Genomic DNA, 14,909 nt, shown 5'->3' on the forward strand with positions numbered 1-14,909 from the left:
TAGGCCCCATGTTTATGCTATATAATATATATTTCGAAATCATAAAATATTGGGTATTACACGGTAGGATATCTTTGACTCAAAGATAGACTAGAAAGGGCACCCAAGAAGAGGAAGTATTTTCGGATATCAGATATGTGGTTGTAAATACACATCATAGCAAAAGACAAAATAGGAAAAATGACAAAAAAGAAATTACATGGTACTTTTTTAAACAAAAATGGTACTTTGTTTACAGAATGATACTTTTTTTACATGAATGATACTTCGAATTTTGTCGTTTAGCTATTTGTCTTTTAGCTGATATGTGTATTGACACACATATCTGATATCCGAAAAAACAACCTCCACTCAAGAATAACAAGTCCCTGACGGCCTTCGCATCCTATTAAGTCCAGTCAGCATAATAGGGAAGATATGCCACATCAGTCCTAAGGAAGGGGGTCATTATCCTACTGATAATAGATCCTATTATCCGTACGGGTTGTCCAACTATATATATGGATACTCATTTGTTGTCAAAGGTACACGATCCAACACTCATTCCAATGTACATTTATTAGAGACCAATCAACATTAACTAACTTAGGCATCGGAGAGGTGATCCTAGAATCACCCTCGAGACTAGTTAACCCTTTTTCTGTGCAGGCTACAATCGGCACACAAGCAAAGAGAATCCGATCAGCCCCTATCACTGTTCTAAGTCCCTTACCGGAACAGCTTCCACCCATCCATCACAGCCTCACCTCTTGAGCTATTGGCATTGACACCTTTAGGTAATTTGTTTCTACGCAGCCAGGAGAAAAGAAGAGATGCATCTCTAGTTTCGTAACCGATGGTTTTGTTAAAATATACAAGCTTGCCTACACATCTCTAGTTTCAGTAATGCAGTCTCTGTTTTGAATCCAATTGTATGTTTGTTCCTTTTAGCTATCTGTAGGCATAATAGTAACATAGAAGGTCATAACTCACATGCCTTCTTTTCTTTTGACAAAGGTGACCTGTGATATCCCGATGTCAATTATGTTGGAGATATTACCAAGATAACTTTCAGCTCAGAGCTATCCCATTACCTGCTGACTGAACTATAACCTGTTTCCTTTATCAAGCTTCCATCCATAAATACTTCTCTTACGTTCATTGCTTCATCCCATCTCATAGTTGAAGCATATAAATTAGACAGCAATATAGGATATCCACTGTTTTGGGGTGACATCTGCAGTAGCTTTTTCCCAGCCATTTCACCAAGTTCTATGTTATTGTACATTCTACAGGCATCCATAAAAGCACCCCATATGACAGCAGAATCAGAAGGATTCACATTGTGAAGCTGACTACTTATTACCAGCTTATACGCTTCTTCTAATCTCCCAGCCCTTCCAAACATGTTAATGATGCATGTCCAATGCTCGAAAGTTGGCTGAATTTTGTATTTATTTACCATTAGATCAAAATACTTGCAACCTTCATCGATCATACCAGAATGGGCACAAGAAGAAAGCAGAGCAGTGAACGTAATGAAATCAGGTTCATACCCATAACCATTCATCTGGTACAGAAGTTTACACGCCTTTTCTGCCTGACCATTCACTCCATATCCAGCAATCATTACATTCCAAGACCATTGATCTCTGATTTGACCCATATGCACAAATACAGAACTTGCACTGGCTATAAAGCCATTCTTTGCATACGCGTCTATCAGTGAATTCATGACCATCGTCTCAGAATCAAAGCCAAGTTTTAAAATATATGCATGAGCCACAACAGCACCATGAGTAGTTAAGGAGGCTGCAGATGCTCGGACAACAGAGATAATTGTCAGGTGATCAGGTGAACTCGCACTTTCGAACTGCATTTGGTAGAACATTTTCATGGTACTGGAGTAAGAAGCAATTTTCACATATCCAGAAAGCATAGTATTCCATGTCACGGTATTTGTAAAATTCATTAGGGCAAAAAGCTTTTCCGAGTTCTCCATAGATTTGCACCTTATGTACATGTCCAGAAGTGCATTTTCAACCATGAGAATAGAAGAAAAGCCTTTAACTAGTCCATACCCATGAGCCATACTTCCTAGCTTCAATGATCCTAGCAGGCCACACATTTGCAGAAGTAAGGTTATAGTGATCCAGTCAGGTGAAATCTGTCTGTGAAGCATTTTTTTAAAAAGCTGCATGCCCTGATCAGCATTATTATCTAAATAATATCCTGTAAGCATCGTATTCCATGTAGGAGTATCAGCCTCTTCGATTCCATAAAACAACCCCTCAGCTGATGCTACATCAGAACATTTTCCATATGCGTCTATCATAGCAGTACCTAGGACGACATCAGATCCCATATTGAAGCCTTTCTTCAAAATTAGTGCATGGATTAACCTTATTCCTTCAATATTTTCTACATTGGAATACGCAGGTATGATGTTTGCAAGAGTGAATGGATCAGGCTTAAAATTTGAATGCATACGCACTTTGTTGAAAAAATTCACTGCCCTATGATAATAGGCAGCTTTTGAATATCCGGAAATCAGTGAATTCCAGGAAACCAAACTCTTCTCAAACATATCTTCTTCAAATAACATTTCTGCACACTCAATATTCCCACACTTAGCATACATGTCAAGAATGGCTGTCCCTAAACGAAAATCAGACAATAACCCAGCTCGAATGCAATGTCCGTGAACACTCATTCCTTGCTCAAGATGTCCAGCCTGACCACAAGCAAAAGCCAAACCAAGAAGAGTAACATTGTTGTGAATAATATCTCCACACTCCTTCTTGGCCAGGAAAATATCGAAAGCTTTCATCCAATTCCCAGATTGTGCATATCCTGTGATCAACGTGTTCCAAGAAACCAAGTCTCTCTCTTCCATCGCATTAAAAGTACAACACGCCAAGTCTAGCTCGCGCATCTTGACATACATTGAGATCAACAAATTGCAAATATAAACACTCTTCACTAACCCATTATGAACAACGAAATCATGCACACACCTCCCCTTCTCCAATATTCTCAATTCACCACAGGCAACTATGGCTTGCCGAACTGATTCCAAACATGGTGTAAAACCCGATTTAATCCCCTCCTCAAAAACAACCAGCGTCTCCTCGAATAGCCGAGCAGACCCGAATCCACGAATTACAAAGTCAAAATATTTTCTATCTCTGGTGGACATTTCCTCGAACAGTTGATATGCATTTACATTTTTGCCGAATTTTAAGTAAAGATGAATCAAGCTAGTGTTGATATCAATTGAAGCCACAAATCCACTTTTTAAAACAAACCCATGATAGCACTTCCCGAGATTTTGATGGGAAATCTTAATGCAAGATTTAAGAAGAAACGGGATGGCAAATGGGTCAGAATTTGAACAGGAAATAATTGATTTAACATTCTTGAAAAGGGTAAGAGATTGCAGGAATTTGTGGGTCTCAACGAGGGATTTGATTAGGGAAGTTGATGGCATTATGAGACTAAAGTGGAAGAAGAGAGCAAAAATAATGCCGTTTGTTTTTTGTGTTGGGTGATTTTTAGCATTGGCGGGATGTTTTTTTATTTTTTTATCGGAAAATTGGTGAAAAAAAAAAAACTTATATTTCGTTTTTTTTATTGAAAAAACACTTAATTTTTTTCAAAAACTTTTTCGTGTCCATGATCTACGGTATTTTACGGTGTATCAGTATAGCAAGTAAAAAGTAAAAAATAGAACTTATTCAATGTAAAAAGTGACCCAGATTAAAGATAAAAGTGAATCCGACCAAAGACATAAGTGACCTTGTTCGAGGAGTGGACTAAAGTTATCTTAATAAAGGATAAACGTGACCCTAAAGAATGAAAAATATGACCCTAACAATAAACAATACGGATTTTTCATGAAATACCCCCGAATTTTCGCGTAATTCACCAAATGCCCCTCGACTTTCAGAAATACATAAAATACCCCTATTTCAATACTTATTACACGAAATACCCTTATGACGTCATCAACCCTAATTAACCCAATTAACCCACCCATTAACCCATTTTTCCCCTAATTACTTTTTCGTTTCTCTCACCCCCTTCCTCTTCCCTTCCTTCCATGGAAGTTACTTTGCTGCTACTCTGCCCTTCGTCTTCGTCGAACCCGCAGCCCAGAAACGACCAAATCACCTCCTCCAAACGATGGCGCCGCCGGTAATTTCGCCGCTAATCAGAACTTCCGTTGAGTTCACCGAGTCGAACTCACAGCAGAGGTGAATCACTCGATTGAACGATTCCGACCATTTTTCTTCAATCCTTTGCATTTTCTTCCAAAAAGAAACCCCACAAACTACCAAATCGTTCGAATTTGATTTTCTGTCAAAACGTAATCCCACAAACTACCAACAAATTCTAAACGAACTTCCCAGCTTTACCCAGAATTCACATTAATTAAAATCCAATTAAACACAAAGCTAACCCAAATTTCAAAATTGCGAAAACAGTAAAGAGGAGAAGAGGGTATACTATTGTTCCTATGATTAATCATCTCTAATGATGTTGTCAATAGAGGGTGATGAACTATATATCATCTACCATAACATGATCGACGGAAGAGATTCCTTCCTGCTGCTGTTGTTGGGCTGCTGCTACGGCTGGTTCAAGAGGGTTTCCATGTCCCGCATCCTAGTCCTGGGAACGCAAGTGAGAAGAAATATGGAATGAATTAAGAGAAAATTGAAGAGATTCAGAGAAAAAATGAAACGGTGGCAAGGTGGTGGAGGAATCTGGGTTGCTTGATTCGTGAATCGGGGTTGTTTGATGTTTGAGGGGTATTTTAATAGCAGTGGTGGTGGTTGTTACGGTGGCAGGAGGAGGAGATTTTGAGGGGTTAATTGAAGAAGGAAGGGGAAGAGACCAGTGAGTTAATGGAAGAAGGAAGGGAGAGAGAAAAGAAAAAGAAATTGGTGGGTTGGTGGGTTAATGGGTGGGTCAATGGGTGGGTTGTTAGTGGGTGGGTTAATTAGGGGTGTTAATTAGGGATTAGGTACTTTAATTACACGTTAAGGGGTTGATTATGGGGTTGATGACGTCATTAAGTATATTTGGTGTATTTAGTTTTGAAATAGGGGTATTTCGTGTAATAAGTATTGAAACAGGGGTATTTTATGTATTTCTGAAAGTCGAGGGGCATTTGGTGAATTACGCAAAAATTCGGGGGTATTTCATGAAAAATCCGTAAACAATAAAGTGACCCTGATCAAAAGTGATATGCTGGTTACAGGTTATAACTATACCCAATACAACACCAACAATGAGAATACGCCAATACACAAGTGTAATATAGGTAGTATGCTATGTGGGACTTGAACCCACACCATGTACAATATTGTACATTGCTCTACCATTTGAGCTAATAACCTTGAAAATAAGGTAACTTGTAACTACAATAAAGAAAACTAATAATATCAATAAGGGTAACTAAAATAACAGAACATGTGCGGATAATCTTCCTCTTTTTGGCCGCCACACAATATATTATCGTAGATCGGCTTTTCTAAAAAGTTTGTGAATTTTTTTACTTTTTTTTTGATAGATAAACACATTTTTTCTCTGCTGAGCAAGAATATGAGTCTTTTCTGCCTGTTTCCTTCCTACATTAATACACATAAGCTGTAAAAAAAAGAACAAGAGAAGCTGCTTCTCGAATTTAGCCACGATTGTGGCAATGTGTGTACTAGCTTTAGAGCTGATCATGGGTGGGACGACCCATTAAGCCTGGTCCATATCCAGCCCATTTAAATAGCGGGCTTGGACAACGGTTTTTGAAAAAAATTAAAAGTTTGGGTGGGCCACGCCTAGCCCGTTAATGTTAATGGGCGGACAAGGGCAAGATAATATTTTTCGCGTGAAAGTCCGCCCGGTCCGTTTATTAAAAAAAAAAAATTTATCTTTTAGTTGGTCGGTTATACTTAATTGTTTCTTTTTCAAAATTCTGAACTAATAGAAAAACAACGGATTCTTGACTTTTCAGTGCGTAAAACGTTTTCATTATTAACTTATCTATTTAAGGCAAATAACTTTTCTTTCTCACATTTTTACAAGAATATCCCACGATTAAAAATTTTCACTTTATTTTATAATATGAAACACGAAAAATTTAGAGATAATTTAAGCGAAACAAAAATTTAAACCATAGACATTCATAAAATAAGTTAACGGGTATTATTAGTAAAAATAATATAAAAAGTATTTAGGCCCATTAGCCGGTGGGCAAGCACGACCCGTTTAATAGGCGGGCGGGGACAAGAAGCCAAGCCCCCGAAAAAGGGCTTGGTTTTTCCGATCTAGATTCGTTGGACAAAAAAAATAAACTTAGCTTTGTCCTGCTACTCGGTCAAGCCCGCAAATGATCTTTCTTTCCTTAGGTCTTGTAAAGCCAGCAATCAGACTTTATTAGCACATTTCTTGCAATTTGGAAGCATGGTATGAGCCCTACCAAATAGCATAACATTCAGCCTGCAAAGGATCTTGTGCAAAGAGCTTCATTGCTGAAAGAATGTAATTCCGTCAATATTTCATTAACTGATTTAGCAATATATACATTATACAAGAAGAATAATTATGCGCAATGTGTGCTAACTGATTAGGCGCAAATTATGCTAACAAATTTTTTTACTTTAACTAAGGTAAATATTTTACAACTAAGAGAATATAATCATCCCTTGACATCTTTCCACGCAAAAATGTCTTTCACCTTCTTGAACTTTGAGCATCTAAACTTAATCCTGAATCGAGCAACCGTTATTTTCACAAGTAATCTGCAAGTACTGGAGCCAACAGCCCAAGTGAAAGCTTCAGAATCCGATAAAATAAAAAGAGACGTTACCTCATATTAATACCGAACCATGCGACCGCATTGTCATGCGACCTCATTGTCAAATGACTTCCTTGAAAACTAAACTCTCAATATACTTTTAAATATAGACTCTACGTCTTTTCTGTTTCCAAAACGTTTTCAAAAAAAAAAAGTTGGGTATGAACTTTATCTTAGTCAGTTCGTTCATTTCCTTGTTAAGCAATCAAGTCTGGATGCACCTTCCCATAATTCAAAAGTGGCGAAAACTTTGCCCTGCTTTATACCGGGGGCTAATTTAGCCAACACGCCCATTCTTCTCCTTAACAACTGATTGAACATACGAGATTTTTTTCCATTGCGAGTAATTTGGAATTAAATCTGCAATCTTTAACTGATATCCTTCTACAGACTTAAATCCGCTAAATCTGCAAAAAAGGACGTTATTGACCCTAAACCTAAAATATGCACGCTGTCATTTTATGTATGTTTCTTCAAGTACAGGTTAGACTTCCTCGCTCTGACTAAAAAAGAGTCACCGGAGCCTTGGTCTAGGCATATGTCAACCTATTGACCACCATGAACATGGCTCTGTCGCCTAATACGATACATACAAAGAAAACAAGTAGAAATTACTACTCGTTCCTTGGACCTACCTTGCATTAAACAAGTATGCTTCAAGCTATTCATGAACTTGGTAGCTAGATGATTTATGTTCATCCTGGACATCACGAACATGCAAAACATATGCCACACATTATAGCACAGAAGCCAATCACGTAGCTATGCTTGGGGGCTTGAAGAAAGCACCTCAAAACTGCTCTGAACGTCAATTTTATCTCAAATTCTCGATTCTAATTCTACACATATGTCGTAGGGAGAAAATCCTAGTGTTCAATTGCATCAATTGAACCTTAATTTTCAAATCCGATCCCTCATCGCAACTCTAAGTAAGATTAACTACTTAGAACTTGAAAGTCGCTCCAAACTAATAGGGTAATAAAACATCGGGAGTTTATGAGAACTCCGATCATCCAGCTGCAACAAACACGCATGATAATCACTCTGCGCATATCCGTTTGTACAGTTCAACCATTTCTTCAGAGGAGTCAGAAAAGCCATAAGAAAATTTCTACCGGAAGAAAAGAAAGAAAAGGTAAACACTCGGGGCCTGAAACCCCGAGTTCTTTTATGTAAGCGGGGCACACGCGGCAAGTCCTTTTCGAAAACCCCAAGCACCCATGAGGCATACCCCTCATGACGCTGCATCTTACACACACTCTTCGCATCTACAACAATTCAAAAGACAAAAACAAATAGTTAAAATCTTGCATAAAATGAGACTATACAAAGTAAGCAAATCCTTACACTTACCTAAGTAGGAATCGTAGTCCTGAACATCTCCTGCAAACAGCAACAGGATAAGCTGCCTCTTTAATTGCCTCGCAGCATCCCCAACAAGTAACGACGGGATATCCGTAGTTCTCCCTCCCCGACCAATGAATGAGGAAAGGCAAACACTCAAAAGCCTACAACTGCAAACAGACAAAAGTAAATAAGGCTGGAAAGAAAAATCTACGTATTATCATTCAAAAAAGTACAGAGGCATCATACCTCAACCCAACAAATAGCACATACTTAAGTAGTTGCAAGTATTCAAATTCATAACAAGTTTGTCTTACTTGGCGGAGTCAGAGAATTTTTTTCCCTAAGTACGTGTTAGGTTATGATACAAATAACTGAATATCACTAGAGGAAAAATCTTCATGTGCTTCCCTTCAAGTGCGGCTCATTTAGTAAATTAGCAGCACTTGAGAGCATGAAAAATAAAAGATAAAATACATTTTCACAAGTGCGGGCTATTTTAAAAAATTGGCAGTACTTAAACTCAAATGCGGGCTTTAAACTCAAGTGCGGGGTCATTTTACAAAAGCCGCATATAAAATTTCTAAAATATTGCAAAAAAAAAAAAAAATTCTAAAATCAGAGAAGCGCGCATTCGTTTTCTCTCTCCTCGATTCTTCGACCTCTTCCTCTTCAGCTTCGTTCTGTCGTCGCCGTCGCTTCTTCACCGCCGGAGATCGATCTCCCCCACCGCCGTTGATCTCTACCCTCTTCCAGATCAGACTAATTCAGGTTTATTCATCGATTTTTTTTTTTTCTGGTTATTTTTGGCGATTTTTCTCTTCAATCCTCCGCCCTAATCAATTTCTTTACTCCAATTTCATGGACATTGGAGGACCTCTCATTTTTCGTCAATTATTCATTTTTATGCAAATATTTTGTAGGTAGTTTGGATCACTGGAGCCAGCCGTGGAATCGGTATGCGATCAATTTTTGTGTTTTGATTGAATTTATTGCTTCTATTGTCAATTATTAGCTGCTGTGAACTTCAAACTAGTAATTTTTTTGATATTGTTGTGAAGCTTGTTGAATTTGTGCGTATGTAGCAAAAAAATATGATGTTTAAACGCTGTGATGTGGAAATTGTTTGTTGATATCCATATTCTGTTGTTTAGATTACTAGAGCCAGCCGCGGAATTTGTATGCAATCAAATTTGCGTGTTTTAATTGAATTTATTGTCAATTATTAGCTGCTATGAACTTGGGAGTAGTAAATTATTTGATATTGTGGTAGAGCTTGTTGAATTGATGTGTATGTAGCAAAAAAGATGATGTTTAAACGCTGTAATGTTGAAATCGTTTGGTAATTCATATTCTGTTGGTTTCTTCACTATAGTTCAATTGATTGATCACAAACTCTTAAATGAGTCCGTCTCATTGTATCTTAATTCCACCAATGCCGTTTAGCAGTTTAGGAACATTCTGTGATCAATTTTCCTGGTAAATTTTCGGTTAAGTGTCAGTATGTGTTTCAATAGTTAGCTTATTGCGAGACCATCTCACCATTAGTTGTTATTGGATTGATTTTTCATTGTTATATTTGGAAGTTTTCTGGTGAGGGAGAACGACAACATCTGGTTTGGGAACTGAAACACATAAGTGTCAGTATGTGTTTCAATAGTTAGCCTCATGCTCTACCTAATGCTGACCATAAGATGTACCTTATCTGTAAACTGCAGTCTTAGGTTAGTTTTTTTAAAACTGATATCTACCTCGTCCTTCAACTGGTCATTCTCTTGTGTCAGCATCTTCTCCTTCAGAAACAGTGATCACTAGATTCAGATTCATAAAACAAGCCAAAATGAAAACTATAACATGGTCAGCAGAAGCATGTTTACTTTAGGGAAAAAAATAGTTCAGCTAACCCAATTTTAGTATGAAGAGAAAATGATAAAAAGATTGGACAACAAAGTGATTGCATCTACACATATAGAGTTAGAAAGTAGAAACACATCTGAGCTAAAACTATTCTGTACTTTTGACTTTATCAACTTCGTTCAGTGTACTTGCGTCGAATTCAATTGGGGTGTGAGTTCTAGATTTGTAGAGTTTTGTTGTTGTACCAACAAAGAAATTTGAAACAACCAGAAAGGTCATGCTGTTACATAATTTCTACTGCATTACTGTCAGTGTTACTGCAGGTCCTGTAAGCTATAAGGGTCTACAACCTCCTAGCATAATACAGATTTATTTGGCAGGAAAATTGAAGACAGGTCTACGTAACAAAGGAAGAAAACGACTGAACATGTCAAACTTGTTTACTTTGGTTGCACTGCCTGCATTAGGTAGAGCATGAGGCAGCAGGAACAAGAAACTTTGGAGTAAGTTATCCTATTCTATCAGCAGAACAAACCAGAAAAAAGGAACAATCTTGGATTATTTCCTTAGGACTTAGGTTCTAGTAAAATAAAAAGCATAAGATATCATATCATTTGTCTTCAATGTCTCTGATATTCTTCCACTAACCTCTCTCATGACAGGAACTCAGCAGTTCTCGCACAGTAAGGTTGCCTGATATGCGATTGCCTATGTAGTACACATTGTCGTGGCCTGATAGCTGCTCTAAGATAACCTGGCCACGCTTCGATCTCTGCAAGTAAGTATATTCACTCTTTTGGTAAATCTTGAGCAATCAACATATATTTGAAACATAATGGAATGCATAGGAAATACATTTATTTGCAAAATTAGAAAATACGTTTTGAATTAAATTCTTGTTATGATTTTGATCGAGTACAATATAACATAATGGAATGCATAGGAAATACAATCTATTGTTTGACGGTTATTAAAATTTTACAGAATTTATCGTGTATAATTCTTTGCAAGTTGCGGTTATGATTTTGATCATGTTGGTGGTACATATTTTCTTGGTTATTTCCTTCACTTTGCAATGACTCGTGGGTTTCTTTGTTTTCCTTGTAAGTGTTATTTATGGGCAGAAACAAGTCTAATAACACCTAAAATGATTTAGAAGTTAATGTTATTTAAGGCCTCTACTAATGAGTTTGCATCATGGGAGGAATGTTTCCTAATATCTCAGAATTCCATGCCTTTATCAAGCCAATGCTTCAATGTCATGTTACTGGAGTGTTTTGGTTGGTATTCCTTATTGTTTAAATATTGGAATTGTGAAAACACTTCATATGTTTTTGCATCACATTTAACACAATTCAGAACTCATAGTTTATACTAGTTAATGATCAAATAAGGAATTTGGCTCATTTTAAACATAAAACTACTCATTTAAATGTATTAAACATGGAAAGACTTTAAAATACTCATTTAAGTTCATTAGTTAAAAGTTGAGACCAAAATTAACCTTTTTAGTCAAAATGTGATCGATAATGAACTAACAAGGCTTAAATGTGCATAACTTCACCAATATGGATGAGAATGAGTCTTTAAAACATAAAACTAAGTGTATCAAACATGGAAAGACTTTAAAATACTCATTTAAGTTCATTAGTTGAAAGTTAGGACCGAAATTAGTCATTTTAGTCAAAATGTGACCAATAATGAACTAACGAGGAATAAATGTGCATAATTTTACCAAAATGGGTGAGAATGAGTCTTTGAAACATAAACCTAAGTGTATCAAACATGAAAAGACTTTAAAATATTCATTCAAGTTCATTAGTTGACCGAAATTAGCCATTTTGGTCAAAATGTGACCGATAATGAACTAGCGAGGCTTAAATGTGCATAACTTTACCAAAATGGGTGGGAATGGGTCTTTCAAACATAAAAATAAGTGTATTAAACATGGAAAAACTTTAAAATTCTCATTTAAGTTCATTAGTTGAATGTTGGGACCGAAATTAGCCATTTTAGTCAAATTGTGACCGATAATGAACTAACGAGGCTTAAATGTGCATAACTTTACCAAAATGGGTGAGAATGAGTCTTTGAAACATTAAACTCAGTGTATCAAACATTAAAAAACTTTAAAATACTCATTTAAGTTCATTAGTTGAAAGTTGGGACCGAAATTAGCCATTTTAGTCAAAATGTGACCGATAATGAACTAACGAGTCTTAAATGTGCATAACTTCATCAAAATGGGTGGGAATGAGTCTTTCAAACATAAAACTAAGTGTATTAAACATGGATAGACTTCAAATTTCTCATTTAAGTTCATTAGTTGAAAGTTGGGACCGAAATTAGCCATTTTAGTCAAAATGTGACCGATAATGAACTAACGGGGCTTAAATGTTCATAAATTTACCAAAATGGGTGAGAATGAGTATTTTAAACATAAAACTAAGTGTATCAAACATGAAAAGACTTTGAAATACTCATTTAAGTTCATTAGTTGAAAGTTGGGACCGAAATTAACCATTTTAGTCAAAATGTGACCGATAATGAACTAACGAGGCTTAAATGTGCATAACTTCCCAAAATGGATGGGAATGAGTATTTCAAACATAAAACTAAGTGTATCAAAAATTAAAAGACTTTGAAATACTCATTTAAGTTAATTAGTTGAAAGTTGGGACCGAAAATAGCCATTTTAGTTAAAATGTGTCCGATAATGAACTAACGAGTCTTAAATGTGCATAATTTCACCAAAATGGGTGAGAATGAGTCTTTAAAACATAAAACTAAGTGTATTAAACATGGAAAGACTTTGAAATTCTCAATTAAGTTCAATAGTTGAAAGTTGGGACCGAAATTAGCCATTTTAGTCAAAATGTGACCGATAATGAACTAACGAGGCTTAATTGTGCATAACTTCACCAAAATGGGTGAGAATGAGTTTTTGAAACAAAAAATAGGTGTATTTAACATGGAAAGACTTTAAAATACTCATTTAAATTCATTAGTTGAAAGTGGGGATCGAAATTAGCAATTTTAGTCAAAATGTGACCGATAATGAACTAACGAGGCTTAATTGTGCATAACTTCACCAAAATTGGTGAGAATGAGTCTTTGAAACATATAACTAGGTGTATTAAACATGGAAAAACTTTAAAATACTCATTTAAGTTCATTAGTTAAAAGTTGGGATCGAAATTAGCCATTTTTATTACTATACGGTTCATTATTTCTTTGTTATGAACAAATTAAGTCTTAATTTATTGTACGATTCAATATTTATAACATAACTAAAGTGTATATATATTTTTTGATGGTTGATATTTTAAAGGTATTCAATTATCCGAGGGAGCGGCCTTTCACCTTTGAGGAGATAGATGAAGTTCGAGAAATGTTGGCAAACTCCATTAGTAGTGATTGTCTTTGATATTTTCTTGTATTAAATCTTAAATTATGGATGTTAGTTTTTCATATAATTGTAATGTAAACTACTTTTATATTTACAATTATATACTATTTAATTTAATTATCTATATAATTGGATAGTTTTATATGACGTATGGATGTTAATCAGTGGCGTGGTCTAATTGTAATATGTAGTAGGGAAATCGGTTATACAATAAATCTGGATCAAGTGCGGCTTATTTATAGGACAAGTGCGGCTCATTTATAAGCCAAGTGCGGCTCATTTATATATCAAGTGCGGCTAATTTTATGCTTGTGTTGCCCATTTTTATGTCAAGTGCGGGCTCATTTTAAAATTTGGCAGCACCAAATATGTCAAGTGCGGGCTCATTTTCAAAATTGGCAGCACCAAATATGTCAAGTGCGGGCTCATTTTCTAAAATTGGCAGCACAAAATATGTCAAGTGCGGGCACATTTTCTAAATTGGCAGCACTTGAAACATCAAGTGCTGCCAATATTTTGGCAGCACTTGAAAAACATCAAGTGCGGGCAGGCCATGTGCTGCACATGTAAAAGCCCGCACTAAACCCCTTAAAATGAGCCCGCACTTGAGTTTTTTTCCTCTAGTGTATAAATCATGCGGAAAAACCATAAAGCCAGGAATCCAAATTAATTGCCACATAACAATTAGCATAATTTAGGACACATACACTTTGTAGCGTGCCCTCCCTAGCTGCGCCCGAACCGAACAAGAACAAGTCTAGGACTCCAAATGTCGTCCCTCCGTAGATAGTCCACAGCACGCTCGGATCCGCCTTAGATTTAATTAACTAGAATTGCACCTAAGGTTCTATGTAATTTTGGGATTTTATAGCAAATAAAAATCTGAGTTTTAAGCCTAAAACGTATATGAATACTTGAATTACTCGTTATAAATTGTGAAATATGATCACCTATTTATAGGGTAGGGAAATCGGATATTAGAATCCTACTAGGAATCAATTTAGCTAATCTGAATTTAACTAAATTCAATCACTTAATTTTTAGTAGATTTAGGAAATTAATGTAAACGAATCCTAATCGATCAAGGCTTTGTACACAAACACAAACACACACGCACAACAGCCCACGAAGGGCGTTGTGCGCGCGCGCGCTTAGGCTTGGCCCAACAGCTGCTCGCAGCCCACGAAGGGCGCGCCAGCTCGCTGGCCTGGCCTTGCTTCTCGCATGGCTGGGCTTGCTTTCTTGGTCGCAGTGGGCTGCGCCTATGCGCTTGTGCGCGCGGGCTTCGCTAGGCGTTGGGCCTAACTTCATGTTGGGCCTTGCGTCTAGCAAGCTCGTCCGATGTTTATTTCGTACGTCGCGCTTCCGATTAATTTTCCGATTCCGGAATTCATTTCCGATACGAACAATATTTAATATTTTTGATTCCGGAATAAATTTCCGTTTCGAACAAATATTTAA

At 36.6% G+C, this 14,909-nt stretch overlaps 1 protein-coding gene and 1 long non-coding RNA gene across 2 annotated transcripts; one reads left to right on the forward strand and one right to left on the reverse strand.

Moving 5' to 3' along the window:
* Positions 1–1,069: 1,069 nt before the first annotated feature.
* On the reverse strand, positions 1,070–3,469 carry LOC110803681 (pentatricopeptide repeat-containing protein At2g04860-like). The gene has a single exon (XM_022009214.1). The coding sequence runs from the start codon at positions 3,467–3,469 to the stop codon at positions 1,070–1,072; it is 2,400 nt and encodes a 799-aa protein (XP_021864906.1).
* A 5,315-nt stretch (positions 3,470–8,784) lies between these two features.
* Positions 8,785–13,584, forward strand: LOC110803686 (uncharacterized). The gene is made up of 5 exons (XR_002537533.2): positions 8,785–8,953; positions 9,106–9,139; positions 10,420–10,542; positions 10,702–10,817; positions 13,371–13,584. It is a non-coding gene; the product is annotated as an uncharacterized lncRNA (long non-coding RNA).
* The last annotated feature ends 1,325 nt before the right edge of the window (positions 13,585–14,909 follow it).

The sequence above is a fragment of the Spinacia oleracea genome, chromosome 1 (genome assembly GCF_020520425.1).
Source record: "Spinacia oleracea cultivar Varoflay chromosome 1, BTI_SOV_V1, whole genome shotgun sequence".
Classification (NCBI taxonomy): Eukaryota; Viridiplantae; Streptophyta; class Magnoliopsida; order Caryophyllales; family Amaranthaceae; genus Spinacia; species Spinacia oleracea.